Source organism: Bombina bombina, chromosome 2 (genome assembly GCF_027579735.1).
Source record: "Bombina bombina isolate aBomBom1 chromosome 2, aBomBom1.pri, whole genome shotgun sequence".
In the NCBI taxonomy this organism is placed as follows: domain Eukaryota; kingdom Metazoa; phylum Chordata; class Amphibia; order Anura; family Bombinatoridae; genus Bombina; species Bombina bombina.
In genome coordinates this window covers 566,775,109-566,800,641 of record NC_069500.1, presented here as the reverse complement: position 1 = coordinate 566,800,641, position 25,533 = coordinate 566,775,109, and the positions used below count along the sequence as shown (strand labels likewise).

The window sequence follows — 25,533 nt, the reverse complement described above, 5'->3', positions numbered from 1 at the left end:
AAGGAGAAACTTATCAGGAAGGTTACCAAGAGGCCAACAGCAACACTGAAAGAGCTACAGGAATTTCTGGGAGGTATCAGTCACTCCTTGCATGTGACCACCATCTCTCCTATTCTGCACATGTTATAGGGTAGGGTGGCAAGACAGAAAACCTTTATTTTAAAAAGGAAAAGCCTGTCTAAAATATAGCAAAAGATTAATTCAGTCACCCCAAACCATGTGGGGAAATGTGCTATGGTCTGATGAGACAAAGGTTGAACTTTGGCTTAAATTGTAAAAGATATGATCCGTACTAAGCCAAGAAAGCTCATCATGGTTTTGAACCCAGAGGTCCTGGACTGACTGAAATCAGGCCGTCTGAAAAAAAGACTCAGTCTGCCCCCTACCAGAACCGAATCTGGACTGTATGTCGCACCTTGATGCAGATTTTGTATTGGAGTTGAACTTCTTTGGCTGCTTGTTCTTTGCCCATGAAGAACCAGACTTCGAAGGCTGGCTTGGAGAGCTCAGGCTTATGAGAAGAGGAGGACTTGTGATCTCCTGAGGAACAAAAGTAACAAACCTTTTATTTGGTCTGATCTTTTCCTTAGATTTATTTTCCAAATCAGAACCAAATAGGATCTTCGCTTGGAAGGAAAGAGACATTAACCTATTTTTGAAACTATGTCAGCTTCCATGATTTTAACCATAAGGCCCTTCTTGCAATAACTCCCATAGACATGTTCTTGACATCAATCTTTAAGATATCCATTAATGTGTCACATATAAACGTGTTAGCCATTAGCTCTATGCAAATCTGTAAGTCCTCACCAGAGGATTGTTCAGAAACCATTTTTCCAGAGGGCCCCTGCCACAGCTACACAGGTGATAGACACTGCTGTTTTAAGCAGACAATCTGTCTGAAGAAAGTGCTTTCTCGGGAAAGACTCCATTTTGCAGTCCATTGGATCCCTGAAAAATAAACTATCCTTCATGGGGATGGTAGTGCGTTTGGCAAGAGTGCAAATAGCTACATCAATCTTGGGTATGGTTCCCATAATTCCACATTCTGTTCTGGAACTGGGCACATTCTCTTAAACCTGGAAGAAGGACCAATTAGAATACCAGTTTTTTTTTCCATTATTTAGCTATATAGTCAGAAACCAAATCTGGAACCTGAAATACCTCTGGAATCTTATGAGGTACTTTGAAAACAACATTTAACTGATTTACAGGCTTGCTTTTAGCAGGGTTTTCCTCAGAAATACCCAGAATACTCAGTACATCATGAAACAAGGTGTGGATATGCTCCATTTTAAATCTAAAAGCATTGTCAAATTCAGGGTCAGGATTAGGCTCCTATACACCAGATGTCACTTCCTCATCTGAACTGGATGATTTTGAGTCCTCAAAGTCAGAGCTCTGAAGGAGGACAGGTATTTGAGGGTGAGGAGAAGGAGTTTGCATGTTATGGTATTATTATTATTATCAGGTATTATTATTATTATCAGGTATTTGCAGAGTGCCAACAGATTCCGCAGCATTATGTTCACTCAAAGGAGAGTGAGGTAAATTCCCAGATTTGGATTTAGGCTTAAATAGCTTAGGGATAGCTGTTAAATATTCTGCCATAGCCCTGTGTAAATTATCTTTAATATCAGGAGTAAAGTCAATAGAGGCTCCCTGAGTAAAATATACAGGAAAATATACAGGAACAGGACATAATTTCTGAGAGGAAGTAGAGGGCTGATTTGCATGCATAAATTGAGGTACACAACTATTGCAAAGTTGATTGACCTGGCACACTGGCACAGATTTGCAAAATAGAAACAAAAATATACAGGGAGAGGTATCAGTAGGATCCTTTTCCATAGTGCTTGACATAGTTTCGGTGGGGATAGATTCACTGTCTTCCATAATTTGCAAAACTCACACGTATGAAACAACACACATACATTTATAAAATACAATGAAAGAGAGCTTGCTGCACATTGGCAAATTAAAACCCCTGACAACTGCAAAGTGCATAAAGGGTAAGATAATACCTAGGCCCTATCTTAAACTTACTGACAAGATGGCCCCAAGTGACCCCCCTCCTGGCAGCTCCTGCATCGGTACTCAAGGATCCAGTTTGAGGCTGTTTTCAGGTAATGGGGCAGGGCAACCACCCAGAACAGTGTCAGTGCCTCAGAGAGGCTATAAACAGTGAAAAAAATGCTTAATAAAGATTTAGTGCAAAAACATAAAAACATTCCCTTAAAATGTTGAAAAAGGGGTCACAGGGCTGCCAAAGGGTCCAAAAAGAGTGCCCATGGTCTGAGAATGCCCTCCTAAGTAATGTAGGGCAGTTATATTCCTGTTTTGGGCAAAAAAAAGTGTGTCAGTGGGAAAGCAGGCTAAGTTCCCTTGCTATGCTGTGTCTGTGTCAGAGTACCTTTTAATAGCCTGTGGGCTGTGTCTGTGCTGTGGTAAGTGGCTTACCCAAAGTTGCACCCCTCCACCAGCTTACCGGTCACCGAACTGTAGAAGTCCAGTTGAGAGTCCATCCAGTGCTAATACTTAAAGAAATACCATTATTCCACAGGATGAGGCAAAGAGACAGGTCCCCGCGACATCTGAGAGTAGTTATGGCTAAAATCCCTAGGGAGATACTGCACACATAACAGGGTATTCCTATGTCCCTATATCATTCAGCTTGCAGGAAATCTTTTCTGTCTTCTTTGTGAATATGTCCAAGGGATAAAGGGTCTCACATTGATCTGAGCTCTTAAACATTAAACCATAAGCAAGTAGCTGGAACACTTCTTTTATAATCCTTATCCTGGGGGGCCAAGAACAAAAAAATGAGGAGAGATGGGAGGTGGGAGGGAATTTAAGCTCTTGTGTGGGTTCTTGGCCTCCTCCTAGTGGTGGGAATCGTATCCCAAATTGCCTGGAGCCCTAGGGACTATCATCATTATACGAAAGGAATAAGGTTGCATAGTGCAGAATTATGTAACATTATGCTAGCAACACCTTCAAAAACGAAAGAGATTTCTGTTCTTCTCTTCTAGCAAAAGTTACAACTGTTTTTCTGCAGCATACGCACATATCCCATGCCCAAGTATGCAAACACCACATTTTTTCAGAGAGTCAGTGGTGTATGACACAAATTAATAAGCAATACACACAATCTTCAGCTCTCTGAGCTAAATACTGGTGCACAGGTGCTCAGAGGATATGTGCGTATGCCGCAGAAAAATATATATAACTTTTACTAGAAGCATATTTGCTAATCAAAGTATATTGCAAAAATCATTATATTTCAGATTGGAATGCATTTCAGTTTTGACCTTTCTATCCTGTTAAAGAGAAACAAACCCCAAAGTTTAGAGCATACAATTTAAACAGCTTTTCAATTTAGTTCTATTATCTAATTTGCTTTGTTATCTTTGTATCCTTTGTAGAAAAGCATACCTAGGTAGGCTCAAAAGCAGCAATGCACTACTGGGAGCTAGCTTCTGATTGGTGGTTACACACACATGCCTCATGTTATTGTCTCAACAGATGTGTTCAGCTAGCTCCCAGTAGTGCATTGCTGCTGTTTCAGCAAAGGATACCAAGAGAATGAAGCAAAGCGTATAACAGAAGCAAATTGAGAATGAAACAATTTAAGCTGCCCTTGAAACACATGTTCAAACTATAATATTCTGAATAATTCTTATAGTCAACAAAGATTGCAAGCCAAAAACAAGCGCAAACAGTTGACTAAATAGAATCATTTTCTCTGGGTTAGAGCCTGGATTTAGATCATTTTCTGATTCTAAGAGCTTTAAATGTAGCTGCTAAAAGGTAATCACATATGCTCTGCTAATATAAACATTTATTGATCTACTGAAAAAGCTTATCTTACAAAGGAACATGCTTCAACAAACCCATATGTCAGGGCACAAGAAGCGCCTTAAAAACAGGGCCTAGTAAGTAAATATGTGAGCTGTGCTAGGTGGTACATTCACAGCCAAATGAGATCAGGCAGCGAGCCCCCTACCAGATCACCCCTAGGCTACAACTAGGAACTACAGCTACCAGCATGCTGCATAACCACACAAGAGGACTACGCTCTCCTCAGCATGTGCAACTGTGTAGCCGTAAACCCGTACAAATACAACTAACAAGTACTGGTGATCTGGCAGACCTGGAAATTATTGTTTCCAATTTACTTATATTATCAATTTTGCATCATTCTCTTTATATCCTTCATTGAAGGAGCAGCAATGTACTACTGGGAGCTAGCAGAGCACCTCAATAAGCCAATGACCAAAGGCATATATCTGCAAACACCAATTACCACGCTACTGAGCATGCCTAGGTATGCTTTTCAACAAAGGGTACCAAAAGAACCATGTAAATTAGATAATAAAACTAAATTGAAAAGTTGTTTAAACATGTATGCTCTGGTTTGGCTTTGAAGGCCCTTTCCTGGAGGTAATTGGTAAGATGTACAAACTCCCTGAGGGACGTATCTTAACTAATAAGCTCTTCTCCCCTGACTTCCAACTACAGAGGGGGACTAGACAGGGCTGCCCTTTATCACCGCTACTATTTAATTTAGCGCTGGAGCCACTTGCATTGAAGTTAAGGCAACTATTCCCAGGAATTGGGGTGGGAGGGGTTGGGGTGGGAGGGGTTGGGGTGGGAGGGGTTCCCCTACACCTGGCGTTGTATGTAAATGATATGCTGCTGTTCGTAGAGACACCGCAAACTCATGTACCACGCATACTACAGGCAATCACTGACTTTGGGAGTTTCTCAGGATATAAAATAAACGCGTCTAAATCAGAGGTGTTGTGGTTACACAAACTCAAGACATAGCTTCCCATTCGTGGAAGTATCAGAAGGTCTCACCTACCTGGGTATTCGCTTACATAGAGACCCATCCAAAATATATAAAACAAATATCTCTGACAAATGCTCAAGCCTCTCCTCCCAATCAGAAAATTGGTCTCGTCTTCCTCTAGGATTGTTGGGTCGCGTCAACCTGGTTAAAATGGCAATCTTACCTAAAATACTTTACCCTTTGCTCATGCTCCCGTTCCTTATGACCAAAACAGACCTAAACCTGCTGTCTCGGGCTTTAACACGTGGAGGGGAGGCAAGCCACGGATAGCTGCAGAAAAACTACAGCTCCCCTATCTTGGAGGAGGCCTTTTGCGACATGAGACTAGAAGAGGTGACGATATCGCCTTTAGTGCTCGCCTATCTCCCATATGCAAACGCGAGAAACTTGCCACCCTCGATCGCAAACGGGACACTTTACAAGGACCCATTAAGAGCTTGGCGTATGATTCATAAGTATCTAAAAATTTATTGCCCTTCCCCTAAATTCATTCCCCTGACGGGAAACCCTGATTTTCCTGTGGGAAACGACTATGAACCATTCCGTCTCTGGAAGCATCTTGGCATAAGGGTGGTGGGTGATGTATTGGACACGTTACAACACACTATAAGACCTTTCCAGGAGCTGAGAACTAAATTTCAAGTCCCAAACAGACACTTCTATGTTTCTCTACAGATAAGACACTACGTGACAACACTGCAGATGTCCAATGCAAAGTTTTGGGACAGATCACCCTTTGCTGTCTCACAAATCCTGTTCCAAATGGGGAGATTCTCCCTATCAGACTTTTACACACAACTTTTAAGACAAAATGAATTGACCATCCAAACTAATATACTGACAAAGCTAAGTACAGACATCCCCACAGAGGTGACAATACAGGATATAAAAGATAGCCTGGATCGTACCAAACAGGCAATGCTTGCGGTCACTCATAGAGAAGCACAAACTAGAATGCTACATAGAGATTACATAACACTGCATAGATTATCAAAGTGGAATACACAATTTCTGAATCAATGTATTAAATGTAGCAGCACATCCCCTTCATTCCAACACTATTTCTACACATGTCCGATCATCAGACGATTTTGGGGGCACTATCAATACTGGATAAAATCTACATTTCATATAGACGTTGCACTTAACACAACAGAGATATATCTTTTCAAATGGGATGACGTACACAAAAAACATCATAAACTGCTTACGTTGTGTACATTACTAGCTAGACATTGCATTCTCAACAAATGGATTACTAGACAATCCCCAACTATTGCCCAATTTAAGCGCCTCCTTATGAAACAGCTCTATGTGGAACTATATGATGTCAAATTAGACATGGCCCATAGACTGTTCCCTTCTTAAAAAAGTGGCAACCCCTTACAATTACATTTAGCTCAGCCCTACAGAGACAGATTCTACAACCTTTTGCCCATTTAGAGGCGATGCTTATGGCGGGTCTGGGAGGGGAATGGCGAGTTTTGACTGATCTGGAAGAGAACCAAGGCCTAGCTGCACCTTTATCCGAAGAAATGTTATTTTAACAATGTGGGAGAATTTTTTTTTTATTTTTTTTTCTTCCTCCTTCCCCTCTACTCTGTGTCCCTCCCCACTAGTTGAAAGTAATTGCAATGTTATGCCATGTTATTTAAATGGTTGTGATTAGTTTATTATTGTTAAACATTTTGGAAGCAGTTGAAACACACAGATTTGGACCACAAACAACAAAGACTTTGGCCTCTAGTTATCAATGTCTGGCGGACCTGATCCGACACTGCGGATCAGGTCTGCCAGACCTCGCTGAATTCGCAAGCAATACGCTCGCCGTATTCAGCATTGCACCAGCAGCTCACAAGAGCTGCTGGTGCAAAGCCGCCCCCTGCAGACTCGCGGCCAATTAGCCGCCAACAGGGGGGGGTCAATCAACCCAATCGCACTCGATCGGGTTGATTTGCGACGATGACTGTCCGCCTGCTCAGAGCAGGTGGACAGGTTATGGAGCAGCGGTCTTTGTGACCGCTGCTTCATAACTGCTGTTTCTGGCGAGTCTGATGACTCGCCAGAAGCAGGGGCTATCAAGCTCCATACGGAGCTTGATACATATGCCCCTTTATCTTTATATCTAGTGGAATGTTGGAAGATATCAGATGAAGAGAAACATCTATTCCCTTTATATGAAAAACATTTGAAAATATAAGATGCTCTTTTACTAACTGCATGTAAAACCTATCTCTGTTTTAAGAATACGATGACTTGTGTATCGTTGAGACATGACTCTGTAATGGTAAAATTGTCCTGTGTTGATTCTGTTTCCTACAATAAAAAGAATTTAAAACAAAATAAAAAAAAAATAAAAAAATGTATGCTCTGAGAAAGAGGAGGAGCTAGACGCATGTCACGTAGCACCGCTCCTTGGAACCTCCACATCTGATCCTTAGGCGAAAGATTTGCGCAAGGAGCTCACGTGGCTGATGTGTATGGAAGTCAGGTGCATAGCCAACAGAGCCATCCGCTATATCCTCCTGTGATTAAGGAAACACTCAGAGCAGCGAGGTCGATCCTTCTTCCGGGTAAATTGCAGTACGAACTCTGAGCCTGATATCCCTCTCCCACCAGTGCTGCGTGAGGGGGGCTGAGTACTGGTAACTTTCAAATGCCCTGAGACCTGACGGGAAGACCGGTATCCTTCAGAAGTTTAGACAGGGGGTTGGACGCAGACAGAAAGTACAGCTGCAAAGAATACATAATCCCCCTGTCCTGAATCCTAGACGGCCAAAGTCTGATAAATTAAGACGGTTGCTGAAGGGGAAGAGACCGTTAACTCTAAGGAAACAACACAGCCGACTCTGCATTTGAAATTTACCCGGGTGAAACAAAACAGCAAGTATTGCATATAAAGCCTCTTAATCGAGACTTTGAAACATGATATTATATTTAAAAACACATATGCATGCTTAAGTTTTTTTCACTAAAACCGCTGCTCTGCAACATATTTATTGGCTAATACGCTAAAAGTATTTTTCCACGTCTACAAAAATAGGAAAGAAAAAGTATCTGGCTGAACTTTAATAATATGCCTAAAACTTACTATTAGTTACACTAACCCTCTGGATAAAATGCTAAACTGCATTAGAACTCTTTGTATAAAAATATACCTGCTAACGCTCTTGCTTTGACTACTCTGGGGCTGGCATATTTCACAGCTTGATTCAGCACTACTGCTGCTCTGTATCTCATCTAGTGACAGGACTGTAACCACAGAAAAAAGTATATGGCTAACTTTAATATCATATCTAAAATATATTAATAGTCATATAAACACACTATACAACTGCTAAACTATATGAGAACTTTTAGCACAAGGATATAACTGTTACTGCTTTCAGCTGCTACTAGGCTGGGACTGGCTTATATAACAGCTTAGCTTAACAAACTTAAGTGCTCTACCTAACCACATTTGATCTATGCTTGATATATGAACTGCTGTTTTACATCTTATCTGCCATACTAACTCACTGGATAACTGTTAAATTGCATCAGGAACTTTTAACATAAGGATATAATTGGCATTGTTTTCTGTCGCTATTAGCTTGTGGATGGCTCATTTAACAGATTGATTTAGTTATTCCTAGTGCTTTGTCTATTTACGCTATTATATGCACTGTTGTCTTGCTTCTCAGTTAAAGGGACACTATACCCAAACATTTTCTTTCATGATTAAGGTAGAGAATATAATTTTAAACAACATTCCAATTTACTTCTATTACCTAATTTGATTCATTCTTTAGATATACTTTAATGAAGAAATAGCAATGCACACGGTGAACCAATCACAGGAGGCATCTATGTGCAGCTACCAATCAGCAGCTACTAAGCATATCTAGATATGCTTTTCAGCAAAGAGAATGAAGCAAAATAGAAAATAGAAGTAAATTAGATAGTTGTTTATAATTGTATGCTCTTTCTAAATCATGAAAGAATAAAATAGTGTTTCATGTCCCTTTAAGCTGCAGAATTATCTTCATATTCAGCTACCACTAATTAAAGTGATGTTTGAATTTCTTAATGTAATGAAGATACAGACTAATGTTAATTTTTAGATTCGCGTTAGGAGTTACTGTTTATGCTCATGGTATATAATGGTAAATGTAAAATTACACATTTTTACCTGTTTAAGAGGCATGCCCTGAACGATAGTTGCTTGTTAACATTTTCAAAGCTTTTACTATTAATTAAAGGGCATAATAACATCTTAAGAAGGAAGAAGATACTTAGCTAAATTAACATGTTGATTGAATGCTTACGGTGGTCTCTGGCTTTACTAATTTAGCCAACTCCCTTGCCAAACTCATAGGCCTGCTGAAAATTGGTCAGAAACTGTTGATATCTATATGTCTAATAAATATGTTACTAGAATGGTAAATACACTGGTAGTTTAGAAAAGCTGCTGAAGACGCAGCCTATTCTTGTTTGCTGTCAGACATTCTGATTCAATACCCTTATTGGTCTTATTATTTAATAGCAGTTAAAGCAAACAAAACAGTATAAAAATGACCAAGTCCTGGTAAATAAGGTTTTTTCCGACATATTTATAATAAGGTATTGGACTACCATATTTTCAGGACTGTTATCATATATTAAACTGGGAAAGGTTGCTACTTGTTGAAAACTTGATTAAAAAGGCTTCTATTATAACCCTGAGAATTTAAATCTAAACCGTTTTTTTTTTTCTCTCTTCTCTTCTCATTGTTTTTGTGTTTCTTTTTTCTCAATTTAGCTGGTAGTAAACACATTTTATTCACTATTCACACATCTCATTTATTCACACCCTATTTGCGTGCTTTGTTTTTCTCCCCCCCCCCAACATCACACTTCACACCTTTTCTTTTTTTTTTTATTCACTAAGTCACATCACTTTTTTCCCTTTTTTTTTTTTTTTTTAAATGGATAAATTTATTAAATCACCAAGTCACTTTAAAACTACCCCTCCAGCTATGACTGGTAAATCTAGAGAGAGGAAGAATAAAAATATTGTAGACACAACAGTAGAAATAAACTCTATAAACACAAACACTATAGACTGTAATGAAAAACTTGATATGCAAACTTTGGTTGAAATATCGCAAGTGAGTTGTCCCCTAAATTTGATATCCTCAAAGCTGAAATTAAACAAGACAAATTGATGCTGACTAATGAAGTGAGACAATTCTCAAATACACTACAAAAGGCTGAACAAAGGATATCAGATCTGGAGGACAACAATGAGGCACTTAAATATAAATTAGAAATCAACAATTCTATTGTTCTAAAATTACAAACTAAAATAGAAGATCTGGAAACTAGGTCCAGAAGAAACAACATTCGGATAATTAGCTTACCGGAAAATAAAACATATGAAAATCTGATTGAATTCATATCTATTACACTGGTTAAGCTAGTGGGTATTCCTCTTACACACACCTCTATTATAGTAGAACAAGCACATAGAATGGGAGCATAAATAACTGATAAAAACAAGGATCATAGGCCTAGACCCGTGATCGCCAAGCTTTTCATGACAAAACTATTTTAATGCAGTACTATCGGAAAACTTAACCCATTCTAATAGAGGGTGCAAAAATACTTCTTTTTCAGGACTTCTCATTTGAGACATCCTTAAAAAGAAAATAAATCTCCCCTATATGCACTAGACTTATAAGATATACAAACCACGGTAACATACCCAGCCAGACTCAGAATTACAATGCATGGTTAGAATTTCTTTTTTGACAATACTAAAGAAGACGAGAAATTTTTAGGAGAGAATAAACTAGGATAAAAGTATTGTAGAAAGTTTTGTCTCCTTTTTGCTTATTTTGGTTTTGGTGATCTAATGGTGGTTTCCTTAAATTGGGTAAAGAGGGGGGGGTTCCCTCTTAGTTTTTATATTGGTAATTTTGTAGTACATATAAAACAATATGCAAGATATTATATTAATTGGAGGGACCGGGGGGAGGGGGGGCTGAGCGGGTGCAAGGGGATTTTTTTATCTTTCTTCTCTCCTTGCTTTTTATGGAAGATAAGGGCTATTGGCAGTTTAGTGTAGGCTAGGGTTTTTTTTATTTTGGGGGAGCTTTTTTATTTATGGAGGGTGTTCCTACAACCCTAGGAACGCCCTCCAGACCGCGATTAAATTAAATCCTGGAAGCACCGAAGGCTTCAGGACAGCCGTTGGCTATGATGTTCTATTCCGTCATAATGGCTCTAAAGTCCAGTGTAATTATGACAGAATAGAACAGCATAACAGAATTAAAAGGTTAAGAAACTCTCTGTTCCGAATAAAAGCGGAGGTTTAGCACTCCCGGATATTCAAATATATAATTTAATATCTCTATCCCGGATAGTGGTGGACTGGATTGTCAAAGTAGATTACTTTACCAATAATGATCTTGAGTATAAAATGACTTATCCATATCTTCCAATTTCCTTGATACATTGTCAACGTAGTAAGATACCCAAAGACATAAAACAACTTAAATCTATATATATATATATATATATATATATATATATATATATATATATATTGATTGATTATAGCTTGGCGCAAAATGTTTAAAATATTATCAATTAAAACTGATGTATCTAAATACCAAACCATTCTCGGAAACCCTGAATTCCAACAAGACACCCAGTCCCTAATATTTCAGACATGAAAGGAGTCAGGGTTAAGTAGGATTTCTCAATTATTAGAAACAGAAAGTCAGGCAGTGAAGACATTTGAAGTTCTAAAACACAAATTTATTCTTCAAATAAAGATTTTTTTGCATACTTACAAGTCAGACACTATATCTCTAGTTTGGTTGCGGGCTGCTGTTGGGAATGGCAATGGGGAGAAATTGAGGAATGGATCTCACTGGCAAAAAACTAAATCTTATCTATATCCATGGAATATCACATTCTTGTTGCCCAAAAAGACGAGGTAAACCTGAGAGAAATAACCCAACAGTGGAGTAATTTAACGTCTCTAGAAAATATAATTATTGAACTTGTTCGAAAATCCTTTGAACTAGTTTCTCAGACCACACTGTCCACTACATGGATAGAGTCGCATGTAAAATTATTGTATAGGATATATTATACACCAGAAAGAGGAGCTTGATGGGGAAATGCTCTTTTCATCGTTTGCCCAAAATGTTGATATCCAAGGGCTAATTTGATACATATGATTTGGGATTGACCCAAGGTCCGCCAGATGTGGTATAAGATAATTCATTGGGCACTTAATAACCTTAACCTCCCCCTGCAAAACATTAATCTGACACAAATAATTTTATGGGAAGAGACACAAGAGCCTGTACATAAAAAAATGATTAACATGATAATTTTGGCAGTTAGAAACACTGGGGCAAAAAAGTATTTAGTCAGCCACCAATTGTGCAAGTTCTCCCACTTAAGAAGATGAGAGAGGCCTGTAATTTTCATCATAGGTATACCTCAACTATGAAAGACAAAATGTGGGAAAAAAAATCCAGACAATCACATTGTCTGATTTGGAAAGAACTTATTTGCAAATTATGGTGGAAAATAAGTATTTGGTCAATATCAAAAGTTCATCTCAATACTTTGTTATATATCCTTAGTTGGCAATGACAGAGGTCAAACGTTTTCTGTAAGTCTTCACAAGGTTGTCACACACTGTTGCTGGTATGTTGGCCCATTGCTGCATGCAGATCTCCTCTAGAGCAGTGATGTTTTGAGGCTGTCGCTGGGCAACACAGACTTTCAACTCCCTCCAAAGCTTTTCTATGGGGTTGAGATCTGGAGACTGGCTAGACTCCAGGACCTTGAAATGCTTCTTACGAAGCCACTCCGTTGCCTGGGCGGTGTGTTTGGGATCATTGTCATGCTGAAAGACCCAGCCACGTTTCATCTTCAATGCCCATGCTGATGGAAGGAGGTTTGCACTCAAAATCTCACGATACATGGCCCCATTCATTCTTTCATGTACACAGATCAGTCGTCCTGTTCCCTTTTGGAGAGAAACAGCCCCAAAGCATGATGTTGCCACCCCCATGCTTCACAGTAGGTATGGTGTTCTTTGGTTGCAACTCAGCATTCTCTCTCCTCCAAACACGACGAGTTGTGTTTCTACCAAACAGTTCTACTTTGGTTTCATCTGACCATATGACATTCTCCCAATCTGCTTCTGGATCATTCAAATGCTCTCTAGCATACTTCAGATGGGCCCGGACATGTACTGGCTTAAGCAGGGGGACACATCTGGCACTGCAGGATCTGAGTCCCTGGCGGCGTAGTGTGTTACTGATGGTAGTCTTTGTTACGTTGGTGCCAGCTCTCTGCAGGTCATCCACTAGGTCCCCCCGTGTGGTTCTGGGATGTTTGCTCACCGTTCTTGTGATCATTTTGACCCCACATGGTGAGATCTTGCGTGGAGCCCCAGATCGAGGGAGATTATCAGTGTCTTCCATTTTCTAATTATTGCTCCCACAGTTGATTTCTTCACACCAAGCTGCTTGCCTATTGCAGATTCGGTCTTCCCAGCCTGGTGCAGGTCTACAATTTTGTTTCTGGTGTCCTTCAACAGCTCTTTGGTCTTCACCATAGTGGAGTTTGGAGTGTGACTGTTTGAGGTTGTGGACAGGTGTCTTTTATACTGATAACAAGTTCAAACAGGTGCCATTAATACAGGTAATAAGTGGAGGGCAGAGGAGCCTCGTAAAGAAGAAGATACAGGTCTGTGAGAGCCAGAAATCTTGCTTGGTTGTAGGTGACCAAATACTTATATTCTACCATAATATGCAAATAAATTCTTTCCAAATCAGACAATGTGATTGTCTGGATTTGTTTTCACATTTTGTCTCTCATAATTGAGGTATACCTATGATGAACATTACAGGCCTCTCTCATCTTCTTAAGTGGAGAACTTGCACAATTGGTGGCTGACTAAATACTACTAATGAAATAGAATATCTTATATACCCCTTTAGAAATAGTGAAATAGTTTTATTAGGGATTTGGTAACTCACATAAATATATATTTTTATATTTTTTTCATTGCTCCCCCGTCCCTCCGATCCTCCCTCCTCTTTTTTTTTTTTTTTGTGTGTTTTTTTCTGTTTAAGGACAAAGCTACTTTATATAGCTTATTAAATAATTTTGCATAATATATGCCTAATTCTGCATATGTTAAATGGGACCCAAATTTATAAATGGTACCTAATCATAGGAATGTATAAATTTAATTGATTGGTTATGGTTCTTTATCTTGCTATAGTTAAGCATTATACATGAGAGCTAATATGGCATGTATCATGCAACTATGTAATTTTTAGGTGTCAGCCGCTCAGGAATCAATCCGGGATGTAACCCAACTGTTAGCGTGAATTGAAAGCACACGCTAGCACACTGAGAAATATCCAGGACGTGACCCACTCAGGAAGCAGATTAGAAGATAACAAAAATGAATATTGTTCCAGAATGCAGGAAAGCCACAAAGGATAAAACGTCCCTTTAAGTAGTTCAAAGAACAAAAAGGAAATGCTCTTACTTGAAGCTTCTGAAAAAGGTCCTCTTTAGCAGGCTTGTAAAACAAAGGAAAAGTTCTCTTTTGCAGCTTGTAAAAGTATAATGTCCCTTTAAGCAGGTTTATAACAAACAGAAAGGCAAAGTTCTCTTTTGCAGCTTGTAAAAGAAAATGTCCCTTTTAAGCAGGTGTATAACAAACAGAAAGGCAAAGTTCTCTTTTGCAGCTTGTAAAAGTAAATGTCCCTTTTAAGCAGGTGTATAACAAACAGAAAGGCAAAGTTCTCTTTTGCAGCTTGTAAAAGTAAATGTCCCTTTTAAGCAGGTGTATAACAAACAGAAAGGCAAAGTTCTCTTTTGCAGCTTGTAAAAGTAAATGTCCCTTTTAAGCAGGTGTTGTTTAACAAAGAATAGGTTTAAAGGTAAAGGCCAAAGCAAGGTCAGGCAGGCAGAAGTCGGAATCCAAATATCAGCAAAAGGTATTGGCAAAAGACAGGGTCAGGCAAGCAGAAGTCGGCATCAAAGTATCAGCAAAAGGGTAATAGCTACAGGCAAGGTCAGGCAGGCAGAAGTCAATGTCCAAATATCAGCAAGTAGGGATTAGGCAAGAGGCTTGGTCAGGCAGGCAGAAGTCGGTACACAGAAGAACAAAACTGATATGGTACTCACAATCCAGGGAAACAACAAACGGGCCCAGATTCAGATCTCCCGCCGAGATTTAAAGGGCAGAGCGTAACCGTCATCAGAGGGGTGTGAGAGAAAGCGTCATGTTGCTAAGCAACATGACGTCAGAGACACAGAGGAGTTCCGGGAGCCGCGGCGACACGGCGATGAACGGAAGCGCTCATGACAGCACCCCCTCCTCAAGGACCCCTCCGGGGGGACAGGACCAGGTCTATCAGGATGAGTCTTGTGGAAGGACTTGACCAATATAGGAGCATTTACTTGATGAGCAGGTTCCCAAGAACGTTCCGTGACTGGATAACCCTTCCAATGAATGAGATAATACAATTTCTTGCCCCGCAATTTGGAATCTAGAATATGGCTGATCTCAAACTCAGGATGTCCATGCACCAATAACGGTGGAGGTTTAGAAAAAGGCTTAGAATACCTGTTAAACATCACAGGTTTTAAAAGAGAAACATGAAATACTGGATGGACTTTGAGAGACTTGGGTAAAAGCTACCCGATAAGCAGTGGAACATACCTGACCCAGTATTCGGAAAGGACCCACATATCGTGGTCCCAATTTGTTAGAAGGTTGTTTCAGGCGAAGAAATCGAGAGGAAATCCAAACTTTATCACCAGGGCGATATTTGGGAGCCTTTTTCCGTCGAAGATCCGAAAAGAACTTGTAACGTCTAGAAGTTACAGAAAGAATACGATGTATCTTCTGCCAATGTCGAGTTAATCTTCGGGCTGTAAGATCAGAAGCAGGATTCACTGTGGAGGAAGTATGCAAAGGGAATGTCCTAGGCTGATATCCGTAAGCTGCATGAAAAGGAGAAGTCTGAAGGGAGGAATTGTACCGGGCATTATGGGCCAATTCAGCCAAAGGAAGGTAAGAAGTCCAGTTTGAATGATAATGATCCACATAATGTCTAAGATATGTTTCAAGACACTGGTTTACTCTTTCAGTCTGACCATTCGATTGTGGGTGGTGAGAAGTAGAGAGAGATATAGTAGTACCAAAATGTTTACAAAGTGACCTCCAAAATCGAGAAACGAATTGTACCCCTCTATCTGAAACAATATCTAGAGGAAATCCATGGATTCTTACAATATGTAGAATAAAAAGTTCAGAGAGTCTTTTGGCAGATGGTAATCCTGGCAAGGGTACAAAATGAGCCGTCTTAGTGAACCTGTCGACCACCACCCAGATAGTATTGTTCCCAGTGGACAAGGGAAGATCGGTAATAAAGTCCATGGATACATGAGTCCAAGGCTGGTGAGGTATAGGCAATGGTTGGAGTAATCCTGAAGGAAGTTGGCGTGGAGTTTTGTTCATGGCACATTGTGTGCATACTGAGACGTAATCCCTCACATCTTGAGAGAGTGTAGGCCACCAGACATGTTGTTTGAGGTTTCGAGTGGTAATACTGATGCCAGGATGTCCAGAAAGGGGACTATCATGAGCCCAAAATAAAATCTTGGAACGAAGGCGTTCAGGAACAAAGAGTAAACCATTGGGAGGTTTACAGGACAAAGGAAGATGCTCTTGAGCGGACTGTAATTCTTGTAACCAAGAAGTTGTTAACTGGGCAATGACTTCATGAGGTTGGAGAATGGTACCAGACTCAGGAACTGGGGTATCTTGAAATTGTCTGGAAAGTGCGTCTGCTTTAATATTTTTTGATCCAGGTATGTAAGACAAATTATAGTGAAACCGAGAGAAGAATAAGGACCAGCGTGCTTGCCTGGAATTTAGTCGTTTGGCTGTTTGGAGATACAGAAGGTTCTTATGATCAGTAAGTATAGTAAATGGCAAAGAAGTACCTTCCAGCCAATGTCTCCATTCATCCAATGCCATCTTGATGGCAAGCAACTCTTTATTCCCTACGTCATAGTTAAATTCGGAAGGAGTGAATTTTTTAGAGAAAAAAGCAACAGGATGAATCCTTCCAGTCTCTGGTATTCTTTGAGACAGAACCGCTCCAGCAGCAACAGAGGAAGCATCCACCTCCAGAATAAATTGAAACTCAGGATTTGGATGACGAAGGATAGGAGCTGAGGAAAAAGCTTCTTTGAGAGATTCAAAAGCTTCTATAGCCTCAGACGGCCATACTTTACAGTTTTTGTCCTTTTCTTGTGAGAGAAGTAAGAGGAGAAGTAATAGTAGCAAAATTCTTGATGAACTTTCTGTAATAATTGGCGAAGCCTAGGAAACGTTGTAAAGCCTTCAAAGAATCAGGTCTAGGCCAATCCAAAATGGCAGAAAGTTTAGTAGGGTCCATTTCGAATCCAGATGCCGATATTACATAACCCAGAAAGGGTATGGATTTTTGATGGAAAGAACATTTCTCCAGTTTAGCAAACAGATGGAATTCTCTTAGACGTTGAAGTACTTTCTTGACGTGGTGCACATGATCTTGGTGGTTCTGAGAAAAAATTAAGATGTCGTCCAGATATATGATAACAAAAATATTCAAAAAATCACGAAAGATCTCATTTACAAAATGCTGGAAAACCGCCGGAGCATTGCATAGCCCGAAGGGCATGACCAGATATTCATAATGCCCAAATCGAGTGTTAAAGGCAGTCTTCCACTCATCTCCTTTGCGTATACGGATCAATTTTTTATGCACCACGTAGGTCGAGTTTGGTGAAAATGGTGGCTCCCTGAAGATAAGTAAAAAGTTCAGGAATAAGGGGCAGAGGATAACTGTTCTTGATGGTAATCTGATTCAATCCACGATAATCAATACAGGGTCTTAATCCGCCATCCTTTTTTCCCACAAAAAAAGAAACCAGCCCCTACAGGGGAAGAGGAGGGTCGAATAAATCCTCTAGCCAGATTGTCTTTTATATATTCTTCCAGAGCCATGTTTTCTGGTTTAGAAAGTGGATATGTCTTGCCTCGAGGATAGGCAGCCCCAGGAAGGAGGTCAATGGGACAATCAAAAGGGCGATGAGGAGGAAGACGTTCCGCTTCTTTTTTGGAGAAGACATCCACAAAGTCATGGTAATGCATAGGTAAGGATTCCGGAGTTTCAACTGTGAGAGCAATAGTGAGTGGTAACTTAGTAATCTTTTGAAGACATTTAGTCTGGCATGTAGATCCCCAGGAAGTGAGTTCACCGAAAGTCCAAGAAAAAATGGGATTGTGAATCTGGAGCCAGGGTAGTCCCAAGATAATGGGAAATTGCGGAGTGGGAATGACATCGAAACAAATTGTCTCAGAATGAAGTATTCCTACGGTGAGGATTAAGGGTTGAGTAGAAAACTGAATGTATCCAGAACCCAAAGGATCTCCACTGACCGTAGAGACTGAAATGGAATACTCCTTCTTTAGTAAGGGTATAGAATGAGTAGAAACAAATGTAGAGTCAATGAACACACCTCCAGCACCAGAATCAATTAGAGCTTGGGTATAGATCTTCTTATGTCCAATTAGAAGAGTTACTGGAACAAAGAGTTTCTTGTATAGGGAATGACCACTATTTTGGCTTAACTCAGTTCCCTGGACTAGAGTTAAGCCCTGGCTTTTACTGGCCTAGTAGGACAATCCCTTAATAAATGTCCTTTAAGGCCACAGTACAGACATAAGCCAAGAGTCCGTCTTCTTAAGCGTTCAGTCTCAGTTAATTTTATACTTCCTACTTCCATGGGTTCAGCCTGATCAGTAGTAGGAGAGGCTGGAGTGACTGGATTAGAAAAACGAGGAGCTAAACGAAAAGGAGTTCAAGTGGAAGTCCTCTGTGTTCTATCCTTTTCTTGTTGGCGTTCACGAAACCTGGCGTCGAGACTGATACAGAGATTTATTAAGGCTTCTAAGGACTCTGGAAGTTCACGATACACCAATTCATCCTTGAGACGCTCAGAAAGTCCTTTACGGAAAGCGGCTCTGAGTGCTCCCTGATTCCAAGTGGTTTCAGAAGCAAGGGTGCGGAACTCAATTGCATATTGAGAGACTGGTTGATTTCCTTGACGTAAATCCAGGAGAGTTGCTTCAGCAGCGGATGACCTTCCAGGTTTATCGAATACGTTTGAGAATGTAGATAGAAATGTATCAACATCCAACAGTATAGGATCATTCTTTTCTAGCAAAGGTGACACCCAAGCCAAGGCTTTTCCTTTCATTAAGGAAATAAGAAACGTGATTCTAGAAGAGGCAGTAGCAAAGAGAGTAGGGCTATTTCGGAAATGAAGACGGCATTGATTCAAAAAGCCTCTACATTCTTCAGGATTCCCATCATATTTATCCGGAAGAGGAATCCTGGGACTTAGTTGTACCTGAGACTGATTGTTAGGAATCGGAGGAGGTAATGCCTCAATCGGATTTGGATTGGGATTAGGATTGGGAGGTGCGGTAGCAACCAAATTTTGTAATAGAGCAGTAATTTGATCAAGTTTAGTGTCCAGAGACTGCAAGTGAGTGGCATGAGAACCCAAGAGCTGTCCCTGGTGAGCCACGGCCATAGATAATTCAGTGGGGTCCATTTTTATGGCCCGTTTGTAATGTCAGCCGCTCAGGAATCAATCCGGGATGTAACCCAACTGTTAGCGTGAATTGAAAGCACACGCTAGCACACTGAGAAATATCCAGGACGTGACCCACTCAGGAAGCAGATTAGAAGATAACAAAAATGAATATTGTTCCAGAATGCAGGAAAGCCACAAAGGATAAAACGTCCCTTTAAGTAGTTCAAAGAACAAAAAGGAAATGCTCTTACTTGAAGCTTCTGAAAAAGGTCCTCTTTAGCAGGCTTGTAAAACAAAGGAAAAGTTCTCTTTTGCAGCTTGTAAAAGTATAATGTCCCTTTAAGCAGGTTTATAACAAACAGAAAGGCAAAGTTCTCTTTTGCAGCTTGTAAAAGAAAATGTCCCTTTTAAGCAGGTGTATAACAAACAGAAAGGCAAAGTTCTCTTTTGCAGCTTGTAAAAGTAAATGTCCCTTTTAAGCAGGTGTATAACAAACAGAAAGGCAAAGTTCTCTTTTGCAGCTTGTAAAAGTAAATGTCCCTTTTAAGCAGGTGTATAACAAACAGAAAGGCAAAGTTCTCTTTTGCAGCTTGTAAAAGTAAATGTCCCTTTTAAGCAGGTGTTGTTTAACAAAGAATAGGTTTAAAGGTAAAGGCCAAAGCAAGGTCAGGCAGGCAGAAGTCGGAATCCAAATATCAGCAAAAGGTATTGGCAAAAGACAGGGTCAGGCAAGCAGAAGTCGGCATCAAAGTATCAGCAAAAGGGTAATAGCTACAGGCAAGGTCAGGCAGGCAGAAGTCAATGTCCAAATATCAGCAAGTAGGGATTAGGCAAGAGGCTTGGTCAGGCAGGCAGAAGTCGGTACACAGAAGAACAAAACTGATATGGTACTCACAATCCAGGGAAACAACAAACGGGCCCAGATTCAGATCTCCCGCCGAGATTTAAAGGGCAGAGCGTAACCGTCATCAGAGGGGTGTGAGAGAAAGCGTCATGTTGCTAAGCAACATGACGTCAGAGACACAGAGGAGTTCCGGGAGCCGCGGCGACACGGCGATGAACGGAAGCGCTCATGACATTAGGTTTAATTCTGAATCATATGAATGCATCACTAATTATGATTATGTGGATGTACTTAGATATTATTCACAGGTTCTAACATGGTACTGTGTCATAATTATTTTTGTCAATTCTGTATTGTTGATTTAATACTGTTTTGTTTATGTTCTGTGAACATTTTCTGTTAAGATTATTGTAGAGATGATTATGAAAATAATACAAAATAAAATAAAAAATGTATGCTCTATCTGCATCATGAAAGACTTTGGGTTTCATGTCTCATGTGATGTAGTGAAATGTTCAGGTAATATATGCAGTTTTAAACCTCTGCTCATCTTATACAATATGTACTGCAAAATGTGTAATCTATTGCACTACACTGTAACATTTACTATACCTTTAAAATGTAGATTCACTGTAATAACACACAATAGGAAGAGGAAGTGTCAGAGGAAGAGGAGCGTTTTCTGCTAGGGGCTTAGAAATGTTCCCAAAGGCTTCTATGTTTTTAAAGGGACAGTAAAGTAAAAATAAAATTTTCCCGGTTCAGATTCAATTTTAAAAACATTTCCAATTTAGTTCTACTATCTAATTTGCTTTGTTCTCTTGGTATCCTTTATTGAAAAGGAGCAGCAATAACTAAGAACAAGCTGGTGATAGGTGGCTGCACATATCCCTCTTGTCATTGGCTCAATTGTGTTCAGATAACTCCCAGTAGTATATTGCTTCTCCCAAGCCTGCCTTTCAACAAAGGATAGCAAGAAAACAAAGCAAATTTGATAACAGAAGTAAATTGCAAAGTTGTTTAAAATGGTATGCACTATCTGAATCATAAACATTTTACTTTGTCTTTACTATCCCTTTAAATATTGCAAATCTGAATAGAGCATTGCTGTTCCTGAACATACTCTTCAACAAAGGATACCAAGAGAATAAAGAAAATTTGATAATAGATGTAAAATGGAAAGTTTTTTTAAAAAAAGTATTCTCTATCTGAATTATAAAAGAAAAATGTTGTGTTTCATGTCACTTTAAGTAATTAATTACAAAAAATAACATAGGGGCATAGTTCATGAAACAAAGGTACAGTGGTGATTTGCAGGTCAGAGCCAAGGTTCATATGGGAGAGGTATTGTGTATAAATAGGGGGTAGAGGTTCTTATAGTGATAACATTTTGGCAATGGAGTTAAAATTAATATATATATATATATATATATATATATATATATATATATATATATATATATATATATATATAAAATAACATTAACACTAAAAATATTAATCAAAGAGAAAAGCTCTGGTAAAATAATTGTAACTGCTCATACAGGACTTCAAATTTGCTTTGTTTCCTTGCTATTCTTTGTTGAAAGCTAAACTTAGGTAGGTTCATATGCAAATTTCTAAGTCGCCTCTTATCTAAGTGCATTTTGACAGTTTTTCACAGTAGGCAGTGTTAGTTCATGTGTGCCATATAGATAACAATTGTGCTCACTCCTGTGGAGTTACCTAGGAGTCAACACTGATTGGCTAAAATGCAAGTCTGTAAAAAAAAAAAAAAAAAAAAAAAAAAAAACAGAGATAAGGGGACAGTGTTCAGAGGCTTTGATAGAAGATAATGACACAGGTAAAAATTATATAAATATAACTGTGTTGGTTATGCAAAACTGGGCAATGGGTAATAAAGGGATTATATATTTTTTTTAAATAATAAAATAAAAAATAAAAATAAAAAGTAGACTGTCCCTTTAACTATATCACTTATATGTAATTTCTCATAGAACCTAAGAGCCAATAGAAATGTGATGTTGTGTAATCATGATCACAACATCGGGAAAAACGCTGTGCAAATTACTTAACTTTAATTTACACTATTATCATTATTTAAAACAAGATTTTTATTGTGAAGAATGCCATGGCTTTGTGCTGAACGGGTGGTTGTTCAATTTCAAAATACATTGTATGACTTTTCAAAAATTTAAAGATGAAGTATGTGAGTAAGTAATAATACAAGAGGGCAGGCTACCCCAGTCTGCACATCTGCCAACAGAGGCCTAGCTTCCATTGAGGTGGTAAAGTGTTGAAACTGGTGATAACTTAAAAAAAATCTCCATAGGCTTTAATGGAGATAAATGTTTTTTTATCACCAGTTTCCGCAATTTACCACCTCAATGGAAACTAGGCCAGAGTTTGTGCTATATCTGAAAATTAGTTTGTGATTTTTTTAGCAAGGGTTCTTTTGTTCTGGGGGACAGGGAACTAATTGCACAATTATTCTTATAAATTAAGGTTTATAATCATGTAGTTTACAATTACAACTTTGCATTTGCCAATCATATTTGTAGCATTGAAAGAACCTATGCATAGCAGTGTTCCAATTTTAACATGACTTGCACATGCCAAACATAAGAGCTTAACACACACTATACTATTGCCCTGATTTACTCCAGTTAAAGAATCACCAATCCTGCCTTGTAAAACAAAGTAACCTGATAACCTATAATAAAGAATAAATTGGGGCTTTTTTTCTACATGTCGTCACAATTACAATATGAGTCTACCCAAGACTGCCTATATTATAAAGGTTTTGTACATATTTAAGTCTTATAAAAAATATCTTTATCAAAATCAATTTGAGTTAGATCTTCTATATAGTTAAAAAAAATGTGATAAATCACAACATATTGTAAAACATAATTTAAATATTTATATATTTTATTCATAATTTTGTACCTGGCTAAACATAATACATCTAACCGAACCCATTAATTAATTAATATGAGACCTATAAATGTATAGTTTAGACAAAGGGTGAGTAAAGGGGTAATATGAAATATTCTACAAACATCTGTATTTTACAAAAGACCTGCCTAGTACTTTCATAAATATTATTTCAAACAACCAAACTTGGAACAAATTAAAACCCAAATTATCAACCAAACAACTCATTTACAAAAGAGAGATTTAAGTGTCAGATAAATATAAGGAAATGGATACTTTCCAATATCTGAGCCTACTTTTGCAAATAAATTAATTATAAAAGAATGAAGAATCAAGTTGCATTGGTCTAGTGTTTTTGAGTATCACATGAAAAAAATATTAATAATGAAGACATATAAAGTATGCTTTGATATGTCACTTACCTTCTAGAGGAACTGGAAAGTTAATATTATATTTGAAAGAGTTCATTGCTATCAGTGCTGAGACAGTGCAGGGATATGACTTGCTGACAAGAGCAAACAAATGCCAACATACAGGCCACACCTCCAGAGTGGCACATAGCTGTCCATCACAAGCCAAATTATTTTTAGCAATCATAACTTTTTCCACCACATGGGACATTTACTGTCAGCTATGGCACACGTATTATGTAGTCTTGCAATTTTAATTAAGGTCATCGAACATTAAAGTCAACAAATAAATATTTATGTGTATTTAAAAATAAGAAGGGCCTGCAATGCTGCTGACTGTTTACAGTTATTCCTGCTTACAATGTTTGTCACTTTTAATAAAAAAATTAAAAAGGACATTAGGAAACAAAATGTTAATAGTAATAAAAATAAAACTGATAAGGTCTAAGACATACATCAGGGGACAACTGTCTGTTGCACATAAATTCAGGAAATTACTGTGCCGGGAGTTACAAGTCAGTGTTCTCCCCAGGACCATTTTAGTGGGTTCCACCCAGCTAATTTTACTGACCACTTGGCTAAAATTTAAGCCAATATTAAGCTAGCTTCAGAAAATATTAAGGGCTAGATTACAAGTGGAGCGCTAAATTATTGTGCACCCAAAAACGGGAAAATGTACCCCTTTCCAGGCACGCGATAAATTACCAGCCATTACAAGTGTCTGGTTATTGTTATCATGAGCTCACGGTAGCAATTAGCGCTTATAAAATTAAACAGAGATCAGATCTTTGGTTATTTTTATAAATGTGCCCCAAATGCCCCCAAAATACAGTCTGGTGTATTTTATTAAAAAATAAAGATAGCAGCATCTTTATTTTTTAATAAAATTACTGCACTAGTCAGTATTTGGGGGTAAATTCAGTGGGAGTGGGATGTTAGAAAAAAAACGGCACTGAAAAGTGCCTTTACATTGTGGTCTATGGGAACTGTGTGTTCCCAGTAAACCTACAGTGTATGTATATGATTATATACTGTACATATATATGTATGTGTTGATATGTGCATATACAAATATTAACAAATAAATAAATATATGTAAACTGTGTAATCATACAGATATATATTTATATTTGCTGCCATCGCTGCGCTACTTGTCCCTTTCTTTTAGGTTCTTTGCCTAGGTTGGAGCCTATGGAAGCGCACTCTAGTGAGCGCAATGCTTCCCAGCAATGTGAACGCGTGCTCACATTCGCATTGCTGACAACTTTTAATAACAGCGCACATTAACGTGTGCTGGTATTACACAGTGGAGCGCAAATATCATAAAAGCGATATTTAGCACTCCACTTGTAATATGGCCCTAAACGTTTTCAATATTTGTTGCTCAAATTATCATTTAATCAATTAATGTTTAATTATGCAAATTTGCGCATTGGATAGAAATATTTATAAATGACAGAACATTTTATAATATTACACTGCCCCCACCCAACTAGTTCATAATGCCACCCGGATAGAAAAAAATGTATGTGTCGAACACTGTATATAATGTGCAAAGCTGTATTGTAGAATAAAGCAGTAGCAGACAGATTCAAGCTGCTATCCAACTAATTATATACACAACACACAAATGTTTATACCCAGATAAAAACAATTGGGCACTTCCTGTTAGTTTGACAACTTTGAAACAGGGACAGTAAAGTCAAAATTAAACGTTAATGATAAAGATACAATTTTAAACAACTTCCCAGTTTACTTCTATTATCAACTCTGCTTTGTTCTCTTGGTATTGTTTTTGTTGGAGAGTAAATCTGGGT

The 25,533-nt window shown here is 38.6% G+C and overlaps 1 protein-coding gene across 3 annotated transcripts in view; it reads right to left on the bottom strand.

The window, feature by feature from the left end:
* The window catches only part of AGTPBP1 (ATP/GTP binding carboxypeptidase 1), a 362,468-nt gene that overhangs the window by 174,053 nt on the left and 162,882 nt on the right, over window positions 1–25,533 (bottom strand). Inside the window, exon 1 of one of the 3 annotated variants that reach the window (XM_053702437.1) lies at window positions 23,729–23,805. The exons of the other annotated variants lie outside the window; for them this stretch is intronic. Within the exon in view, the coding sequence (XP_053558412.1) occupies window positions 23,729–23,774 (46 nt within the window). The 5' untranslated portion in view covers window positions 23,775–23,805. Of the gene's footprint in view, window positions 1–23,728; window positions 23,806–25,533 lie in introns of those variants that run through there. 3 annotated transcript variants of the gene reach the window in all.